At 33.8% G+C, this 21,773-nt stretch overlaps 1 protein-coding gene across 50 annotated transcripts in view; it reads right to left on the bottom strand.

The window, feature by feature from the left end:
• RIMS2 (regulating synaptic membrane exocytosis 2) overlaps positions 1-21,773 on the bottom strand; it is a 445,153-nt gene that overhangs the window by 166,722 nt on the left and 256,658 nt on the right. For 26 of the 50 annotated variants that reach the window (XM_071421444.1, XM_071421418.1, XM_071421443.1 and 23 more), the window contains 4 exons: positions 21,260-21,431; positions 20,564-20,717; positions 12,805-12,831; positions 5,699-5,767 (listed from right to left, as the gene is read on the bottom strand). In XM_071421444.1, coding sequence (XP_071277545.1) covers positions 5,699-5,767; positions 12,805-12,831; positions 20,564-20,717; positions 21,260-21,431 — 422 coding nt within the window. The remainder of the gene's footprint in view (positions 1-5,698; positions 5,768-12,804; positions 12,832-20,563; positions 20,718-21,259; positions 21,432-21,773) is intronic. The other 24 variants (XM_071421429.1, XM_071421423.1, XM_071421446.1 and 21 more) reach the window with 1 other exon arrangement.

Genomic DNA, 21,773 nt, shown 5'->3' on the forward strand with positions numbered 1-21,773 from the left:
ACAGTAGGAACAACTGCTTACTTGCTGCATAGCAGCTCAATTTCTCACAGGCATATTTAGCTCTACAGCACTAATTGTATTTATGGGCCCATGACACTTGAGACAATTCTTTTCTTATGGAAAAGCATTCCCACACAGTAACTAAAGCTTGCTGAGTTTTCAGCGCTGTTCCTACATCCAGCATGACATGCAAAGCTTGGGTGGGGGGAAAAACCCTAAACCACCACAGGTACTCTAAAGATCTTTCTTCCTAGTTAAGCACTCTCCATATATATTTCTGTCCAACAAGTCTCCCAAATTAGCCTCCTCTTCACACTGTTGATTGGAATTTATCAGTCTTTCTTGCTACATTTCCTTTCTAGAAGTGCTCCTCTAAATTACCACAATTGTAACTCACCCCAACCAGTGATCCCCTTATGTGAAAAGTATCCACAAAGAGCATGTCTAATAGGAATGCAATTTCATTGCAATTTTCATTGCCTTTTGATGCCTTTGTTACTCCATCGATATAGCTCTGTGGTAAAATCTAAACAAACACACCAAGTTCATATTTCCTTAACTTTCTTCAAAGAGAGTGCTATTGATAATTAATTATCTGAAAATAAAACTTGAATCAAGTTACATCCTTACTTACAAAGTGAAGTGATATAGCTTATATTTAAAAATAGTTTTGACTAGTTTAAAGAAAAGCATTGAGAGAATTTGGATGTTTGAGGAGAAAGATGATTTTTCAGCTGGGGAAATTATACTGAAGATTTTCTTTATTGTTTTTAAATAATAAAAGTATTACATTCAAAATTTAAATAAGAGAATAAACATGTAAAATGGAAAGTATATATTAGGAAAGAAAACTAAAATGAAAGAAAATCTTGAAGAATTATAATAATGTGTAAATAACTTTAGGCAAAAAGTTATAAATAATATATAAATTATTTTTTTGAAAGAAAGGAAAATGGTTAAAGATCCATTGATCTAGGCAGTCAGCATAAGGACTATTTAACATTGCTTGAACTTCAATTTGGAAGGGGGATTTTTGTGATACACAGACTAACATTTTTAACCAAGGGAGAGCCCAAAAAGAACACATTTTAGAGCAGGGCATTTGGTATCAACATACAATAAAATAAAACCCTTGTCAGTGTTTAGGTCTGAAGTTACTGGGCTTTTGGGTCACAACAGGCTCCCATTTAGAGCTAGCTGGTAATCTGGTAATACAATGAAATCTGTATTTTAGTAGGGATAAAAGTAATCCACTCTATGTGCTAATGCTGTAAGATATCTTTCTATAGGCAGTGGTAAATTCTAGTTGATTTTAATCTGTAACCAAAGTGTGTTTTCTGCATCTGCTTTAAGAAGCAATCATCCACAGGATTCAGGCATAAAAATTCAGCCCACGTTATCAACAAATAGAGAAAAAGACATTTCCTCTGCAGCAAAGGCTGCAACATGACAGTGAAGGTATTCTTTTGAACAAAGAATTCCTCAGGTGTTTTAAGAGGTGAAACAAAAATTGATAATTTCTTTTCATTCTTCTTCAAACACAGAAATATTTTTGAAGGTTCAGTAATAACTGCTGTACTGATGGTATTCTGCACTATTTTTTCAGAATTTACATGGACCCAACTATCTGAATAAATATCTTCTTTGTATTCTTATTTCCTCCTGAAACATACAGCTATCTTCTTCATAATGATAAAAACTTATCACTATAAATGTTTTTCTTCTCAAAGCCAGAGACTGCACTCTTTTACTCAGAAAAGCTCTTCTCTACAGAGGCTTGTAATGCAGTCTATGCAGCATTCACTGCCTTACATTCTTCCATGATTCATTTGTTGCTTCTGTTGAAACATATCTCAGATTGCAAGTGTTTCATAATACATAATCTGTTGTAATGCAGATGAGCTATTGGTGTAGAACTGAATTTTAAACATTATTATCCTACTTAATATTTTAGTGTTACAAAAACAATAGGTGAGAATTTTATGATTAAATGGTCTTGACAATACATGTCTCTGTTCATAAAGTCAGACTCAGTAGGCTGCTTGTATTCCCTAGGTTCAACATACACTAGAAAGTATCTGGGAAGAAAACTATTTAGAAATTTTAGTCCATATTCCTTGAATTTGTTAACTGCAATGCATGCTTAACTTTGGACTAGAAAGAAAAAAAAAACACCTAAAAAGCCAATCTGCCTTTCACTGAGTTGTATTTATTGTTATAATATAAATGATGTTTTGTAAGCCTTTCTGGCATTAAAAAAAAAATCAATGTAAAAATACTGTATAGCTTTTATCAAAAAGGACATAAGAGCATTCAAAAGGGCAGGTGTAGATGCTGATGTAATCTCACACAGAACTAGAACTGCTGGTGACAACTCTGAGGGCCCAGGTTTATTGTTCAGGACAGCAAAATAGATGCTTCTAACTGTTTGAGAGCTATGTATAACCAATCTAGAGACATAACCAGAATTGCTAATGCTGCTTATTCCACTTTCCTATGGTAAGATTAATGCTAGCAAAGATGAAATATTAATAAAGATTCTATTCTAGTGTTTTCCAAGATGAATTTACATAATATTTGAAGAGAGATATTTTAGAATCTAGTAAAAATTTGCTTTTTAAATATGTAATATGCTATAACTCTTTGTGACAATTGCTGTTGGAGAAAACATGTAGCCAGAAAAAAAGACATTGAAGTTTTTCAATCTGTTTCTCACTATTTTTTTAAGGGCCTTTCCTGTTGACAGAAAAACAGACTGAAGTTTATTACATTTGTCTAAGAAGGCTAAGATCCAATCCACAAGAAGTGATAGATTCGGTAAATAATTTTTCCAAAAGTTCATAAAATGACAGAATAGTTTTAATTGGAAGGGAACTTTAAAGAACATCTAGTCAACCATTATGAATAAAAGTAAATTGAAGAGGAGCAAAGAGTTAATTTTTCTTCCTCTTAAAGGCTTCTGGAGTTTAGTTCACAGGTGTGATACTAGGAATTAATTTTACGGAAAGGATCACTGAGAGTACTTGAAAGATGTTGGCAAGCTTAGTTCATGTAATGCACTATTTATATAGCAGACAGAAGAAGAGCAAAGTGTCATGTTAAATAAACCTGAAAATACAAAATGAAAGAACTGGGATAAGTAAGAAAGAAAGAAAACTAAGAGAGACAAATGGTGCATAACAGTGCATATATTTAAACCAAGATTGTGATGAGTCTACAAATGAAGAGAGGAACTTTAAACGATTGAGGGATTGATAAGGAGAGTGGATGGTAAGACAAGACAAGACTAAACAAGAAGACTTACAAACATAGTGGCAGCAGCACAAAAAAAGTAAGGCACTAAATATTTCAAAACCTAAAAACCATCCAATTTTCCTACCCACACAGCCCAGCTGAATTAAAATCCAAATAAGGTGTGGAATTGTTCAGCAAAAATTCAATAGCTGAAAGATCCTAAAAAAGTAAAGGTACGTCAGAAACTCAGGTAAGGAAAGTAGGGTCAGTCATTGAATTGTAAAGACCATAATTTTACAAGTTGTCAAAAGATAAGTTTATTGAATCAAAGTTGTAAATCTAGGTGCTCCATAAGAATCCTGCTGACGTTCAAGCACCTGGTAAAAAAAATCTGCAAAACTTGGTACCTTTTTCCAGGACAGGAAAAACATTTCACTATCAAAATTATACTCTACTGGGCACTCTAGAAATATATCCATTAAATCCAGTTATTTCCTGCCTTTGTTTTTAAGCTCCTAAATTAGATTGATACATTTTAATTTAACTGACCTATAGCAATATGAAAGCTCTTATTTTTGGGAGGACAGGCAATTTGAACATCTTAGTGACTACTAATTACAGACAGCAAGCTCATCAAGGGCTGAAAGTACAGTAAATAGGAACAAAGGGCTTCTGAGGATGGTTGCCTCTTTGGTTCCAGTACTTCACACCACTCTGGCTATCCTTCCTGTGTTCTGACTGCAATAAAGCAAACAGGGGAGTGGGAATATAAAAATGCTGTAAATGTTCCTTAATAGTTTTCTAATTAAAGTAATAATCTGAAAAAATAGCCTGTTAATGTTTGAAGATAAATGTTTTAAGGAACACAGAAACTTTAGTGCTTTGGCAGGCCTAACGTTCTTTTTTTAATCTGGTAAAACTCCTGGAATCTTAGTACAAATATGACTTGCCCTGTTTAAATCATAAAGTCTGCAAAATTTTATCAGAAAAATAACTGATTTTTAATAACATTTACATGCTGTATATTATAAAAAAATATAAAAAGTTATCTCCTTATCCCAGCAAGTGCAAGACCCATAGCATGGAATAGTAACATACCAGGGTCAAAAATGAAGCACAGCCTATGAGCTAACCATGAAATAGCTGGAAATAAAAGCATGACTATGAAGACAAAACAGAAATACATCTAAGCTCAGACAGCTAACAGATTTTAAAGCAGGACTAGGCCAACTCATATAATTAGATAGTTCACTAAATGTCTGGATTGATCAATACTTGGCTTCGCACCATCTCACAATATTCAGGATTGCCTACCTCACCTCTTTTTATTCCCTCTTAGCTCTGAGGTGAGCTGTATTCCTCTCATTCCCCTTTCCTGTCTCCCCTCCCTCAGCCTCCAGCAGAAGGTCCTGTAGCCCATGTGCTGATGGGTGGCTTGGACTGACCCGAGCAGATCACACTCCCACAGCTGCTGTGTAGAGCAGACAGATTATACTGCTCAGCTTTTCCCAAACCCCACTGTCTCACACTGGAGCTGGACCTCACCCAAGAGAACCAGAAGTTGTCTAGCACAGAAAACCCTGTGTGTTAAAAATCTCAGAACAGCAGCAGGGCAACAGAACATACACTGAGAGGAGTACCCCACTCTGTGCTGATAGCAGCAGCACTCAGTACTGGTTAGAGGTAGCACAGGTGCCTCCTTTGGACTGGATACTGGGAAAAATCTTCCTGAAAGAGTTGTCCAGCAATGGAACAGGCTGCCCAGGGAAGGGGTGGAGTGACCACTCCTGCAGGTATTTAAAAGACATGTGGCTGTGGGACTGGGGGGCAAGGTTTAGTAGTGGATTTTGCAGTTCTAGCAGTTGGACTTGATCCAACCAAAACATGTCCTTGATTCTTAAATATATTCTCTGTTGTAGTAATCAAAAGTATATGGTTGGGATTTTATTGTTTTCAGCAATGATAATTTTTTATTTGGTATTATCTTTTCTCTTGGAAGGGGAGACATACTCTTTGACATAACTTTTTTCTCCAATGGGCTCCATTCCAATACTTAGTGAAACAGATTATCTGCTATCTCCTGTCCTGCCTTAAAATGTTCATGTTTCAGACCTTTGGCAGTGTTATTATTCCATCATGAAATTTTATAGGATATATCAACATATGTCTGTCAAAAAAAGAGAAATTAACATTTCTGGACATTTATAAAAAAAAAAACTACCTTTATGCTATTTTTATCATTATATAAAAGCAATAAGGACATTCACACACTGACTTTTTTCCCCCATTAGTAATTTTTGAGTTTAGACATGCATTATACATAATATTTATTTTGTGTCTCTTAGAAAAATATATACTTAAGTTCCACTTATACTTCATCAGAAAAACATTGCAAAATTCATAACAAATTGTAAATAAGAAATATTTCTACTGAACTTGGAGAAGTAAATGTAAACATTAGTACCTGAAACAACACCAATTCCATCATCACAGTCATAATCAGAGACTTCACTGTCACTGATTCTTTTGGATCCTGGAAAAAGAAAAGACATGTGTCATCTTCCTTCCTGTAAGTTAAAACTATCCTCTGTCAATAATACCTAAAATAGTGTATGCATTTCATACTATACCATGAAGCATTAACATCAGCATATAAATGTAATTATTAATGTTATAATTGTGGAACATATATGACTGCATCAATTATTTCAGCTAAATATTAAAAGTAATATAAAATGAAATGCTGAAATACATCTCTACAACATTGCTTTTATGAAATATTTTTATATAGTTTATATTAATTCCATATACACAGATATTTGTATTCATTCTGTACTGAAACTAGCATCACACTGTTCATCTTCCAAGTTTTCACATACAAGGCACCATCCCTCCCCAAAGTCTCTGAATAACAGAAAGATTATTAATAGCAATAATATTAAATGCATGTAGTACTTTCTTCAAGTTCTTAATAAGGATTATCAGGAGAAAGGGCAGCTTCACACATATAGCGTGCCATGGAACACAATCAATTACATTTATACCTGCCAAAATATCTAGAGCTGAGTTGGCTAAAGCAGATTCCACTTCCACAATTAGAACCCAAATGTAGGTCACACAGGAAAAGTAAATATGTGAGGTTTTGTTCTGCCTAAATTTACTTCAGTCTTCTGTGGCATATTTAAACATATTTTATTGTTGATATCACTGGCATGTGACTGATAATTATTCATTTACTTCTTTTAAAAGTGAAAAAATCCCTGCTCTTCAGCAAGATGGTGTGTCTATTTTAAGTTTCTGACCATCTAAAAATGGGTAATTGGAAGGCAGAAACTTTAATTGTCACCATACCTTCAATCACATGCAAGATTTTTTTTCCTGCCTCAGAACAATTTTTCTGAAAAATGTAGACACAAAAATATCAGTAAAAAAACTTTGAGTAAACCTGAAGAAGCCCAGGACAAAGCAGCCTTAATGCTCTGAGTGACTGGCACAGAAGAATGTCTACCCTCCTTTCCCAGCAAAAAACTGGGAGAACATGTACTTAAGAGTGGTTTTGACAAAAATGAAGAGTTTTCAATGTAAAGAAACTTTAGAAATTATTTGAATTATAAGAACTGCTGTCATTTTAGACTGTTGAACATCTGTTTACCTACCCCACTAGAGGATAGTGGAAGGTTTTCTTTAGCAGAAAGAGTGTGCTTACAGGATCTGAGACTTCTCCTAAGCCATCCTGTATACAATAATTAATCAACTTATTCTCTACATGTAATTTCATTTTTAGTCACAGTATTCTCTTGGCCTCTGCAATATTCTATGTGAGTAAATTCTGCAGTTGGAGTATGCATTGTGTGAAATCAACTTCCCTATATTTTATATCTATTATCTCATTTTAGACAATGCCCTCCAAGCTTTTGTATTCTGAGAAACATGAATCAGCATTCTGTGTTCTGCTATAGTTATCTCTTTGGTTTGCACTTTTTTTGAGCTGAAATATCATTCTTTGGTTCCTGCACACATGCCAACCTTTCCAAATTTCTGATTGTTCCTGCTGTATTAGTTTGTACATTTTCTATTTCTTCTCTGCCTTTTATGAGAAGTCAGAAGTCACTGCAGCATTTAAGATGTGGGTGTATGGATTTGTAATCTGGACTGCAGACTATTTCTTTGAGGATAAAAATTTCTCAGTTTAAAACTTATTCAACTAAAAAATGGTGTGTGATATGTGCTAATTATTAGAAAACAATTTAGCCTGCCAATACATTATGCAATTTCAGTAAAGAAATTTTAATTGTCTTTATTTAATTGCACTAAAGGCTGATGTTTTCCTCACAAATAGGAAATTAAAGCTCAGGGAAAGTCACGCAATTCTTATATAGTAGCTCAATTTATTATAAAATTTTAGAAATAGCCACGCTACAATGGGTAGGGGACAAATATTTTTGAATTCAAGAAATAACAAGTCTTTCTCTAAAACAAAAAAATTACAAGCAAGTGATGACAATTAGCACTCAGGAAAACCTAGATGATGAGGGCAGAAATGAAGGAAAAGGTTTCGACCTCCTCTGATTATTTTCTTAATTATAGTATTACAAAGGCCCACTCTCTCTTTTTCCCCAAAGAAAGGATCCATTCCACCTGTGATGCTGTCCCTGTTGCCATTTTCAGGAGAAGCTTCTAATGGTATAGTGATACATGTGCCAGTAAGCAAGAAGGATTAGTGTCCATTCTTCTTAGCCACTGATTCAAATCCAGGTCCACTAAAAGAGGACAATATTTGTGACCAAACACTAAGCAAGAGAGCCCTACTAGCTGGCTGGGCTTTGGCTGGGACCTGGAAGGCAAAAGGCCCAAAGGGAGTGCAAAGCAGTGGGATTCTGTCTTTTGGTAGCCCTGACACTGATGTTGCAGTGGGTCTGTGGCTGCTGTGCAGAGATGCCAATAATGTTACCCAGGCCCTGTCAGAGAGGGGATTATGGCATGGGAAGATGAGGGTAGATGAGTTTGCTGATGTTCATCACATGGCTGCTTGGAAAGGTTTCATCATGAAAGATGTAAAAAGGCTGAATCAACTATGATTTGAATAGATGTCATTTACTCATCAACTAATTCATTCTTATGAATGAATCTAATTAATTGCAACTGAGGTTGCTTTTTATTTATGTTTATATTTACAGCTAAGTACATCTGCTTTAACATATTTTTAGAATATTATATTCTGTATTCAGGAGGAGATATTTGCATCTTTGAGGATGAAAATAGTCAGCTGTTGTCACAGTGGGCTCTACACTTCCCAGCTGTGTAGCTAAAATTATATATTGTTGTAGTCACAGGATACATCTGGCAGAAAAGAGAGATTAGGAAGCTTCAAGAGAGCACAGGTATAAAAGACAGGGTTCTCTCTCTCTCTGTCCTCTCAAGCCACATCCACCTGTTCCAGAATTTCCTAATACCTCAGCTCCACATCATCTTCCAGGATCTAGAGATCTGAGCCTCAGGAAAGAGCCAGTGCAAGAGAAAGTGAACGGGCCAGGATTGAGACCTGCCCAAAGGATAGGAGTAGAAAAAGAATAAAAGTAAAGGAAGAATCAGATTTCAGTGATTTCTCAAACTGTCTTTGCCACTGAAAAGAGGAGAGTCTCTTGTAACACCTGACATCCTTAAATATGAAAGCTTGATCTGTAAGATGATATGAAGTTTCTTCAGCTCAGATCATCCACTCTAACTCCTCAAGCTGCTACAAGCCAGCTCTAACTACTAACAGAATTAAACCAATTGAAAAAATAATCACGTTTAAGGAATAGTTTTCATTTCCTTACAAATGTAAATTTAAATTATAGTAAAGAAGTCAGAAATTTAAAGCAGAATTAATGACTTGGTTTTATCTTTGGCAATCAATTTTTTCAGGAAGGGGGAAGGAAAGCAATGCTATGTCAATTAAATGTGTAATATTGAGAACTACTGCCTGGAATACATAATTTCTGCAAAGGAATCAGATTATACATATTTAAAACATTTTCCATTAACTTCAGAAATGGAACAAACTAGAAAGTGCACAGGTCAAAACCTTTTATTGAAGCAAGTATTTGAAATGTCAGTATAATTACTAGCAGAACAGTTTAATAGTTTTTAGAATCTTTGCAAGAGTGATTTCATCTGCTTTAAAATAATTTTAGATGGTACTTTCCTTTTTAACCTATTGACAATGTAAATGTGAAGATTTAGGCATGTGTCCCACCTTAGCCATGTCTTTTCAAAGTAGTACTTCACTAAGTAATTTGGACCACTGATTACAAAAAAGAGAAAGAAAAATTCATATCTTATCTGTGAAATGGGACATTGAAGCCTCTCACAAATTATTGCAAATTAATATTGTGAATGAAACTGTTATTTAGTATTTAGTTAATGTCTTAAACTCTTTGACATATACATTATAAAATATCGTCCAAAAATCAAGACCAAAGGGTTTAAGTCCATTCTTACATAAATTCAGAATTCAGAAAAATCTTAAATTCCAGGATACTGTCTACATTAAATGAATGCACTGGTGCCAAAGGTTTGCCTGTAGTTAACTTTTTCTTTGACGCCATTCCACTAGTACGTAGTTTATTTATAAAACTTTATTGGAGGTATTATTCACCTTTTGTCTGATAACTGGGCAGTAATAGATGGTGAAGACAAACTTTCAAATCCCTTCCACCCAGATTAACAATTATTACAGTTACGGACTGAAGGCAAAATAGATCCCAAGCTACTGTAACCCTCAAAAATGCCTTATTTCAGCATAGCCCCAGGGAAATAAAAATATATATTTTTTATTCCATTTAGCAAGTTTGGGTTTAACAGCCTTAAACTATCAATAAAACTTTTCAGGGGAGAGTTTATATTGGGGACAATGGAAAACCTCCCCACCAGAACTTGCCAACGTTCAGCATCCTCCTGCCCTTCCACGCTTCCCTACTCCTTCCCTGCAGTGCTGCTCAGGCTACCACCTCACCCAGCACAAGAGCTCTGTGAGAACATGTGCACAGCAGAACTGGAAGTTCACAGCACTTGCAGGGTAGGGGAAAAACCCTGTCACCTAAAAAACATTAGGACCATTATTTTCAATTTCAATTTAGCAAGTACTTTCTATTTAATTTTTTACTATTTGCATTTTTACTTTCTATTACACAGAAAAGGAACTTATAATACAGTAGTTTCTTAGTATAAAAACATTTCCATTTTTCATCCTCGGGGATGAAGTAACAGGAAGTAAAGAAGTAGTAGGAAGTAAAGTAGTAATAAGAAGTAGAGAACAAAATGAGGTGTTTCATTCAATTTCATTAAGGAAACAGTTATTTATTTTTTGTAAACTTTTCATGGGATGCAGTGTTGATGGCCGTGGAAAGCTCTGACATCTTCTAGATAAAAAATAATATGGGGAAAATTGAAAAAATGTTTATAGAATATTCTTTGGTTTTCCCCAAGCTGTCCATGTTTAAAAAGCATTTGGACGATGTATTTAATAACATGCTTTAGATTTTGGTCAGCACTGAATGGTTGGGCTCTTGGACTAGATGATTGTGGTAGGTCCCTGCCAACTGGAATATTTTATTCTATTTCACCAGAATCACATTTCCCTTCATAACAACATTCTAAATAACTGGAACTCTCCCATATGAATGAAACAATACGTAAAAAAAATATTTTCTTACAAAGCAACCAAAATCTGTGGAGGGTTCCAAAAAACCTTCTGCCTTCCACATGACAACTGCAGTTGGCACACAGCTTTTCTTCACTCTCTTTTTAATATACAGAGGAAATAATACAAACTACCTTCTGAGCTTCATAAATTCCCCACAGACATTTCTGATAGACTTCAAGAGAAGATTAACACAGGAGGTTCAATGTTCTATTAAAGTGTATTTGATTGACCAACATAGTTAGCAAAATTAACTAGGACAGGGGGTAGAAGGAGAAATAAAATTAGTGTGCATCAGCCTAAATACAGAAGTGCCAAATTTATGGCTCAGTAATTCTGCACTTTTCTTGTGGAGAAAGGAAAAAAAAGGAAAAAGAAAGCAGACCAGGCTCCCAGTGCTGTCCCTTACAATGCAGGAAGCTTTTACAAGGTTTTGTAGACTCCCTGGGGCAACCAAGGGTAGTAAAGCATGCTCACAGTTCCCTCCCTGGAGCTCACAGAAGGCCTTCACAACCACTTAAAGTCGCTTAGCATAGCCTGTATTTCTTCTGTGTTCAGAGCTGACATACAAGCACCCCCAAAAGAGTCTCATAACAAGTGTTTTAAGAATTTGCTCTTTGATATTCATCCAGCCTGTGCCTGAGGGTCCTTAGTGTGAGCTAATTTCTCATGCAGTCCTGCTGTCTCCATGTCAGTCTGTCACTTCATCTTCCTGCACATAATAGTGGGGTTTAGAGGCTTTAGACCAATTTCATCTACACTGACAGAGGAGTTTAAATATCAAATTCTATTAAGTTCCTACAGGTCTTTGAAAATCGTTAGAATAGGATAGATGAGAAAGATAAAAGAGAGAGATACAACGTATGGATGGAAGAGAGAGATACAAATTGGAAGTCTTTAATCAAGACTCTTTTTTAGAATTTTTAAAATCTCTCAAGATTCTTTTTTTAATCAAAAAGAAACTATCCATATAGAATTTGCAGCTAATCCTCATGTGTGCAAGCCCACAGATGCCACACCAAACTTGGTCTCTCCCCATGTGAAGATATTGTAAAACATGAGAAGAATGTGGGATTATTTCAGGAGAGAAAGGAGTAGAAGAAATATGGGAGACTGACATTAGATGTAATGGAAAATGGATTTTATTAGTACTACTCTGAAGAAAGTTCTGCCCTAAGGGGGTTTTGTTTCTCTCCATCATGGTATGGATCTATTTTCATAACAATGTGAGTTTCATTTTTTAAACATAACTAAAAGATAATTAGTTGAACCAATTCTCAAAGAGATTCCAATAATTAAAACTGAAAAACAGTAAAAAGTCCCAAATGAAAAGCACTGCAAAATTTAAGTTGGCAAAAACTGTATGTTATTAATTTACTTATATTTAATTAAGGCAAATTCCTCAGATAGAGCTGGATTTGTAATGGGGATTTATATCAACAAGAAACTGTAAAAATATATACCAGTGTAAATACTGATTTTGCCAGTACTTCACTTACCCCACATCTGTATTCTAAATATACTTACACTAGTTCTCAAACAGCTGCAATATAATAGCATTCCTTTTAATCCAGTTAAAGCTAGATTTTCCTAGTATAGTTAATAAAGCTCACAACAGCTTTCCTACCATATCTCTACCTAAAATAAAGGCAAGCAAAGCAAGTATGGTGCTACAGTATTGCTCCAATATCAAAACTGAGACATTAACAATAGAGAAAGAAAGCCAACAAAAGACCTATTACTGAAAAGCAGACAAGAAAAGCCAAAGAACTTTTATGCAATTTAGTATCTGCGCAATAGGTAGCAAAAGCACACCAATAAAATATCAAATTAAATTTTGCACATATATGGAAGCAATAAGCATTTATGGCATGCTGAAAATTTACCTGAATTATATGAATATAAGCCTTTATCTGGAAAAAAAATATTGAAATGAAGTAGTGTCAGGGAAAAATATATGAACCAACACATGTAACAGGGATGATTAGAACCTTAAACTTTTCTATAACTGCTGCCAGAGATGGAAGAATTTGATAGTGTAGGCCACACTCCTTCAAAATTATAAAACTCAAGCAGCTAAGAGAAATTAAACCACAAAAATGCCAATCACTTCTGGATCAATAGTTTTTACAACAGCCATAGGGATCTAGTAGAGCAATTTCAGTCATTTCCAATTTTGAAATACGGTCGCACACTTATTGTTATAAGTGTTTAAATTTTTAAGGGCAAAATGTATATTCACTTGGGCATACAATATGAGCTGCTACCCTTAAAAATATTGCATGCTTCTCTTGGCCCTGCAGCACTAGCAGAACTTTCCCAAGGTGTAGTTTTGAATGCTCCTTTAAAATTAACATACTCTGAAGTGATGTGCCAGTCAATCTTCTCCCTCTTGCTAGGTCTTGACCTGGTAAATATGTACATACACAAGAATCTTAATTATATATTGTTGTTACCACTGAATTTTTAGAATCCTGATATGAGGTCAATGATTAAATGCTTGTAATACCTGATTTATTGTTTGCATTCCTTAAATCTGACTGGTTTATGTATTTTAGCTTTCCAAACAATCATACCAAGTTTTCTCAACTGAACCAAAGAATAGGATGTGGATATCTGGACAATTCTGGAATAGTGAAATGTTAATTGGATTCGTAGATTTTGAAATATGACTTCCATAAGATGTCATAATACAAAGAAGGCAGGAAGCCAGAATAACATTAATAATATCCTGTCATTAGCAAGATTTTGTAAATATTTTTATTCCTTGTAGTTGAAAAGCTCTCAGACAACATACTAAACAGAAGAGTGCCAGTCTGTAAGTAAATGATGCACCTCAGATGATATGATATGACAGTGTTAGAGAAAATTTCAATTTCTTGCCAAATGGTGCTGTTAATGGATTCACTGGATGACTAAGTGCCTTCTGGCAAGTCACACTTTTTCTGACATCCAGGTACTAACTATTTTAATATGTGGATCATATTACTAAATCACCTACTACTTACAATTTCTAACTCTCTATATTTTCAACTTTGGTTTCCTGATAAATGTAATACATTTTTATGTCTCAGAATTCTATTAGGCAATATAATTTCAAAGTAAATTATAGGGTTTTTTTCAGCATCACTTACAACCTTTTAGATGGGATTTATTGTGTAAGTTCTCTAATATTTGTATTCCTTAATACTAATCTCTTCTGGTTATGGACTTCATTAAAAATGATACTTTTTTGGCTACAAAATTATGAAAAATGCAGTTTAGAGACTTTGTCTAGTTTACCCTGACAACATCAGGTGTTACCTGAACACTAAAGGTGGAAGCATGCCATGTGCCCACAAAATAAATCTATTAAGACAGTGTAGAAATTATTCATCTAGTTAAAAATTATGGACTTTCTGAATTTAACTGCTGGATAGATCTTCAAAAACATACAGATTCTTGAAGAGAACAAGAATATGAAATTAGTGATATTATAATGGGATTGAGGACTAGGAAAGCAATTTTTGTTTCTATATGGTCATAACACAGAAATGAAGAAGTCAGAATAGTATTAAAACCATCTGAAAATTTCATTGCACAACAGAAGAGTAGTTTAATAACATGATTTTATCAAGTACCAGAGAAATAAAGTAATTCTCTTCAACTGCTTCAAAAAAGGTTTTCAAATATTTTTGTAGTTTAATTACAATTTAGTAAATTAATATTCTAAATTAGTTTCTTTCATTAGAAAAATAAAAATATTTTGATATTTTTAAGGCCTTTTTAGACATCCCTGTATCATGTTAAATACCTTTTAATTAAAGTATTTAAGAAACCATAGATGTACAATAAAATATAATAAATAAATAATAGATGTACAATAAATACAATACTGGTATATATATCCATATTCTGTGAACAAAGTATCAATGCATGCAAACCAAGATAACATGCCCAAGGCCTATGCTTCATTTAAAGAAAGAGAAAAACTAAGGAAGAAGCATGAAAGAGAAAATTAATTGTCATTTTGCCTCTCTAGGGTAAAATGCATGTAATAAATTAATCATGGCCTGTGCCACTGACCATAAAATGCTCCATATTATAATTTGGAAAAAAGTCTCTGATGCGTGTGTCCATTAGCTACAATTCACTTACCTACTAGTGAACAGCATTATTGTCATTTCCTCAAGTCAGGTTCAGTGACATTCATTGAAAATGATGGTGCTGACTTCCCAAGCTCACAACAAACTAACAGGAACTTGCTGAGACAGCAAGATCCTGATTCTGCAGTGAAATGAGCCTCTACAGGGCTCCAAGGAAGTGATTAATTTTCAGTGGAAGAAGATTGGCCATCATTTCACAGGGGCTCATATTTCACAGATTAAAGTTTCAGATACATTTGTAATTAATTGTTGTTAAACTTTAATGATTTTGGTACTAAGAAATGTATATCTTGATGTTCTACCATATAGACTTGATAGCTTTACCATTTAAATAATGGAAGAGAGGGATTAAATTAACAGTTATGACATTCCTCCTTGATCAGATAGATCAGGTAGAGCCAGAGGACATTCAAAAACTAAAAACTGTCAGCACTCAGCAATGACGAGTCCCTCTGAAAATGTTTTTCAAAAATTAATAAGCAATGGGATTATTTATTTTTTAATTCAGTCTATCAGTTTGATTTTTTCTAGTCAGATTTAATGATTTTTATCATGTTAAGGTCTCAGCATTGCTGCAGAAAACACAGTTTGATGGAAAAATGTACAAAGTAAAAAATTGAAAAGATGACAAAATTTTTCATGTTACTCAAAACACTTTGTTTACACATCATAGCTTTTCTTTATTCCCATCCAAAGAGTGAGTAAAATTAGGAAAAAAAAAGAGTTATATATATAGCTTTTTGCACACTATATGCAGATTTTTTTTTAGAACATAACTGCAGTCAGATTTTGTCCCGACAGTTTAAATTCTCATTACTGTAATTTGTCTCCTTCCAGATTTTTTTATGGACCTGGTGAATCATGGAATGCAGTGAATGGAGTCATTGATGAATTTCATTCTAAAAGTAACGAAATTCCTTTTACAAGAAAACTACTCCAAAGTCTGTTTATTTACATTTACTTTAATTTTAATTGATTTTTTCTGGTCTTCAGATCTTGGGAAAAAAAAAATTGACTTCTACATGTTGATTTTTAAACACTGTAATTTCTAAAATCTTTGAGATCTTGTTCTCAGCAGAGTTTATCTTCCGTAGATTTATAAGTTTTCCCTTACTGAGGATGTTCAAAATATAATTTTTTTATTTTTCAAACCATATTGTGAATTCTCATGGTATTCAAAAACTGTAGAGACCTGCTGCTGTACAGACCTATGCTGCAGCAAGAGACCTGAAAATGTCTGGGTTTATTGCTATATTCACATTTCTTCTCATTTGCACACTTAGCTGTTACCTACACTGCACATTGCACTCTCTGTAGGCTGCAGATCAATAATTCAGACAGTTTCATTTTAAAGCTGCAGAATCTGACTTAGAAAAGAAGTGTCAGTCACTTTTCAATCCTAAGTATTTGGGAAAGTCTTAAAAAACTTGGAGTAAAACAAAATCTGCTTCTGAAACAAATTCAGCATTAATATAAAACTAAAATACTGTTGTTCTTCAAAACATAAAATAACCCCATATTCTTTCTCAATTCACAATACCAGCTCACACTTCAAAAATGCTCACATTACATAGATAAAACTGTAAAAGATGCAATTTGATTTCTATCTCTATATTCTGGGCTCATGGAGAGGAACTAATTTTAGATACACGATCCCATGGTATAAACCTTGTTTTATTTCTGTATAATTTCTCAACAAACAGAAATAATAACAATAACTTGCACATCCTAATTACCATGGACACAGCACACAAAGCACATTCAATTTGGTATGTATTCTCCAATATGATTCTTAGCTAACGTGAGATGGAAAAACAGCTTACCAAAAATGGGAATTCCTAAATATTCTCTAAAATTATTTTTAATTTTCTGGTTACAATCTTTTTCAGAGGCAATATAAAAAGAACTTCAGTTTGGCTGTAATTCTAATTAATGTCTGGAATTCTGGGTGTATGGCTGATTTTATGGTAAATATTAGAGAAAATGAATTCTAAAAACTCACTTTTAAAGCTGAGCACAGTAAGTAAAATAGACCTACTCATTACCCCACATTTCTCATAAAAAAAGTTTAAAATAAACTCATTGGATCAGGTTATAAAAATCTCTAATATAATTAGCTGAAAGAGCTAGTAAGTCATAATCCTATGTTCTATATTAGTTCCAGTTTCTAAGTAGATGTCTGTCAAAAAACACAAAGGGAAAAGTATAGGAATGATTCTTTATCACTAGGAAATTAATGGAATGTATGGATCAGAGGACTGGGAAAGAGAAGGTGGACAGCTGACTTAGATCAGTCTGTACCACAACACACTGCCCACTCAAAGATATTGAGAGATAAATATATGTAGAAACTAAGCTACTGTCTCTGAAAGCTGGCTCCTAAAAAACCAGCATATGGGGCTCCGTGGGAAGCTTGCACTTTGCTACTGGCAATCTGTAAATACAACTTCACTCTTCAGGGCTGACAGTCTGCTCTTCTTCAGGAACACTGCAATCCAGGGATATTAAAAAGAGAATAGAAGTGCTAAGTGTAGGTGGTTCTTTTAAACTACCTTTAGAGAGTAACACTTAAGTATTGTCTTCAAATAAATATGTTTATCCCTACTCAACAATCATAAGGATAAAAAAGCTTAGATGTGTAATGTGTATTTATACAAACAAAAAAGAACCTTTTAATTCAAAATATCTCTCCTGTCATTTCCCACACTAGCAATTTTTGAGGGTATACAATAAATTCCTTCATCACTAATTCTATACATAGAGAGAATGCAGAAAAGAGCAAAAGGTAGGAGGACTGAACTGCTGAGATTTTGCACCCCCAAAAAATTGAAATCAGCCTGCTTAATAACAGCCCAGTACATGTTCTAAGAAGTGATTTGGAAAGCATTGACAAACATGCTAGACATGCCTTGCTCTAGAGATTTTCTTCACGTTGTCATAATGTGCTGCTGGATAGCATGTTCTGTTTCATCATATATAAGAATGTTATTGAGAGATACAGAAACATCTTCAGACACAAGAAACTGATCTATTGACTTCATACTCTTTTGACACCTCAAAAAAGGTAAAAATCCTAGACTTCTATGCTTTATTAATATAGTATAAACATTTTACTTAGTGAGGGCAAACAGTCTTAAGAGGTGCTGTCTGCCCTTCACCAGTCCCCGGTGATGACATTTAGATTGGGAAGAGCATTTTGGAGCCCATCTGTCTCAGGCTTGGACAACTTGCACTGCATTGTTTACAGCCTTGTTCAGTTGGGTACTGGACCTCTCAGTAGGATATTGCATGACCTCTTTGGACACCAAGAAGTACTTTTATTTTCATTTCAGAGGTGTGACAGCAATAAAAGAAAAATTTTATTTTCCCACTGCTAAATGGATTCCGCTGCCCTAGCTGAGCTCTGATCAGATGCTAAATTTCAAATTGTATACTTTTTCAGTCCCCAGAAAGCAAGGATTTTAATTCCAGGATACCTTGTTCTGTACTTTTAAACTTATCTGTTTAAACTGAAAATTATTTATGATACACAAGGATTCAAGACATTAATATATCCCTAGGCCACTAGAGAAAATCCTTCTTTATTGGGTTCCTATCTCTGTACAAAAGGAAATAGAATAATTTAGTGTAGAAACATCTGAATTCTCCAGCAATAATAGTGAACATCTGAAACTGCTTATTTGATTGAATTTTTTAAAACCAGAGGCTGAAAAACTAGCCCTCTGGGAACAGTCAGGCTAAACCACCTTCACTGAAAAGCAGGACTTCTATAACAAATCTTCATATTTCACCAAAACAGAAGATTTGCTAAGTCCTTTCCTCTATATTTACAGAGAAGCATGTACAATTGTTCAGTTGAGCACATTATGAGTATTAGTACTTATTAGTTATTTTTTTATTATTTATTAGTATATAGCAAGATTACTACGTAAAAAAAACCTGAATGTCTTTCAAATTTTGAGTCAATATCATCCAACAGAACTTCACTCAAATATCACTAAAATTTGTTAAAAAAATCATGAATTCATTCTTAATGTCAGTTATTTATTGCACAGACAGAAATTCTGATAGACAAATAGTGTTTGTTTGCAGGACTGGATATTTCCTGAAAACCAGAATTTCACTAACTTCACATACAAAGAGTCCAACTGTAAAAATAGTTGTAGATGGAAACTTCTTAAAATGTATTTAAAAATGGCATAGACCGTATAAGAATTATTATTTAAAAACTTTAGTTAAATAACAGTCATGTCATATAAGACTGAAGAGGATTGAATTTCAATAGAACTCCTTACCTTTTAACTATCACTTCTTTCATCTTTTTGGGGACAAGTATAATCTTAAAACATCAAGGCTATGCAGTGTAAGTCTCTGACAGTGTGTCTATCTCAGAATATTATGATATGGAGCATTTTAATCCTTCTCACCATCAAGTGTACAGAACCAAAACAGATCAACTGCTTGAAATACTTGTATACAATGGGTTATATAATAAAAACTCTACATAGCACATATGAAATATCCAAGGTTGTTTTCATGACTACACACATAAGTTTCTGCGAGTTTGTGTGAAACATGCACACACACTCACATTTCTTCTTGAGTCATTCTTCAATGACTCAAAGAAACTCCAAGTAAATCTTAAAAATTACATTTGGGCTGTTGTGTTATTATGGGTGTTTCTGTTTGTTTTGAGGTTTTGGTTTTGTTTTGGGGGGGTTTTGGGGTGGTGGTGGGTCTTTCGGGTTTTGGGAGTTTTATTAATTTGATTGGTTCATTTGGTTTGTTGGTTTTTTTAAAAATAACTGCCAACTGCTATTTATAAAGTTTATTCAGTGAAGAAGAGCTTTAAATCACTGGCAGTATTGAACAGTTAAACTGGAGAAACCATGAAGTATTGAAGAAGTAGATTTTTCCCCTTTACTGTTTTATTCTTATGTATCTATTTTTATTACCATATTTTATATATGCTAGTTTCAAAATATCTACTGATTAACTACTATGGACCAAGTATAACAAACTCTACAAAGTAGAATTTTTAAAGAAATTCTGTTGGTGAATCTAAGCACATAAAATAATATCAAAGCAAGACAACAGGCCATGATATTAATTTATCTACATATGATGTTATATACAGGTTACTTTAAGAAATATGAGCTAAAGAGAGGTCCTACAAATCTACTTTTGCTTAAACAATGAAATTATGAACATAATACAAAAAAAAGAGCTTCATGAAAAAAAGAGCACATTGCAAAAAACAAGATAATTTACTCCAGCTGAGAATCTGAACTGAGTTATAAGAAAAAAATGGTGCAATGCACAGTGGTTTATACCATTTGTAGCATGTCACTCTTATCAGTAACCACAATGATCTAATTCGTAACAGCTACAAATTAACATAAAAATTCTGTCAGCTTTCCATTTGCAAGAATCTAATAGATTTTATTATGCATTCATTCAAATGAACTATACACAGAGTGAAAAACTAATAATAACCTACTTTGTAACCTCCGTGTGGGACTCTCGCCATGGAGCTGTCTGCGTGGCAAATATGGTGAGGGATGGGGAAGTGGCAATGAAGAGACATCATGTGTTTGAAGTTTGTACCAGTGGGGTTCATCATCTAGTAATGCTGTCTCTAACTCAATAAGAATCTGAAAAAGAAAAAATGGTTAAAAGTAGGAAAGCATTGCGCGACAGAATATTTTAAAATAGATATACCCATGAAATTTATTCTATTATTCTCTTACTGCTAAGGACTTTGTCTGAAGTTATATAAGAACCTTGCTTTAATATGCAAGAATCTTCTGTGCCTTTTAGAACACTAAATATACCCAAAAAATCGTTCACAAAACCCTTATTACCTTATGAGAGCCTTTACAGCTTTCAAATAAGTAAATGAGCAATGTTCCAAAGTTTTAGTAAAATATGACTATGGATAATATGGATTTGAATGAACAATTAGCAATTAAGAAACCACATTCATGCTGTTACTAAAACAGAAAAATGCAGAAAGTATCTCATATCAGGATTATGTAATTTGCGTGAGATCACTGTTTACTACTAAGTGAAAGAAAAAGTAAAACAATAAAACCAACATTGCTTTGCACAGTTAGTAATTTTTTGAAAATAAGTATCTATACATGAGTATGAGAGAGCAACTGTATTTCTGTAGCAACTACCAATACTTGTATACCTCTCCTAAAAATTCACTTTCTTCCTCTCGAACTCGTGCTTGGTCCCAAAGAGTGATTTCTAACATTCGTTCTCTAAACTCTCTCCGATGAACTGGAGAATAAATAAATGTCTGATTCCACTTAGGTTCCAATGTTTTCTTTACTGTTTTTGTTCTTCTTTTATTTTTATCACTGAAAAAAACAGTTAAATATTAAATATGTTCAAAACACCATTAAACTGAATTAAGTATATAATGGAAAACAGGAAATCTTAAATCAGCAGTTCAGTTTGTAGGATCGGGGTACTATAATCTATATCACATTATAATGGTCACTGCATATATTGAGGATAATTCATAAGCTCATATTAAAAACTCAGGCTAGGTGATCTCAAGTTTACGTGCCAATTCCAATTTTAAGATGTTTCCCAAAACCCACAAATGTTTTAATATGATTTTGCATGTATTCTCTTTTATTTTGGAAATAGCATTTTATAAAATAAAATGTACTTCCATAAATGGGATTTCCACAAGG

The sequence above is a fragment of the Agelaius tricolor genome, unplaced genomic scaffold, assembly GCF_023055355.1.
Source record: "Agelaius tricolor isolate 1412-34295 unplaced genomic scaffold, bAgeTri1.0.p SCAF_2, whole genome shotgun sequence".
Lineage (NCBI taxonomy): Eukaryota > Metazoa > Chordata > Aves > Passeriformes > Icteridae > Agelaius > Agelaius tricolor.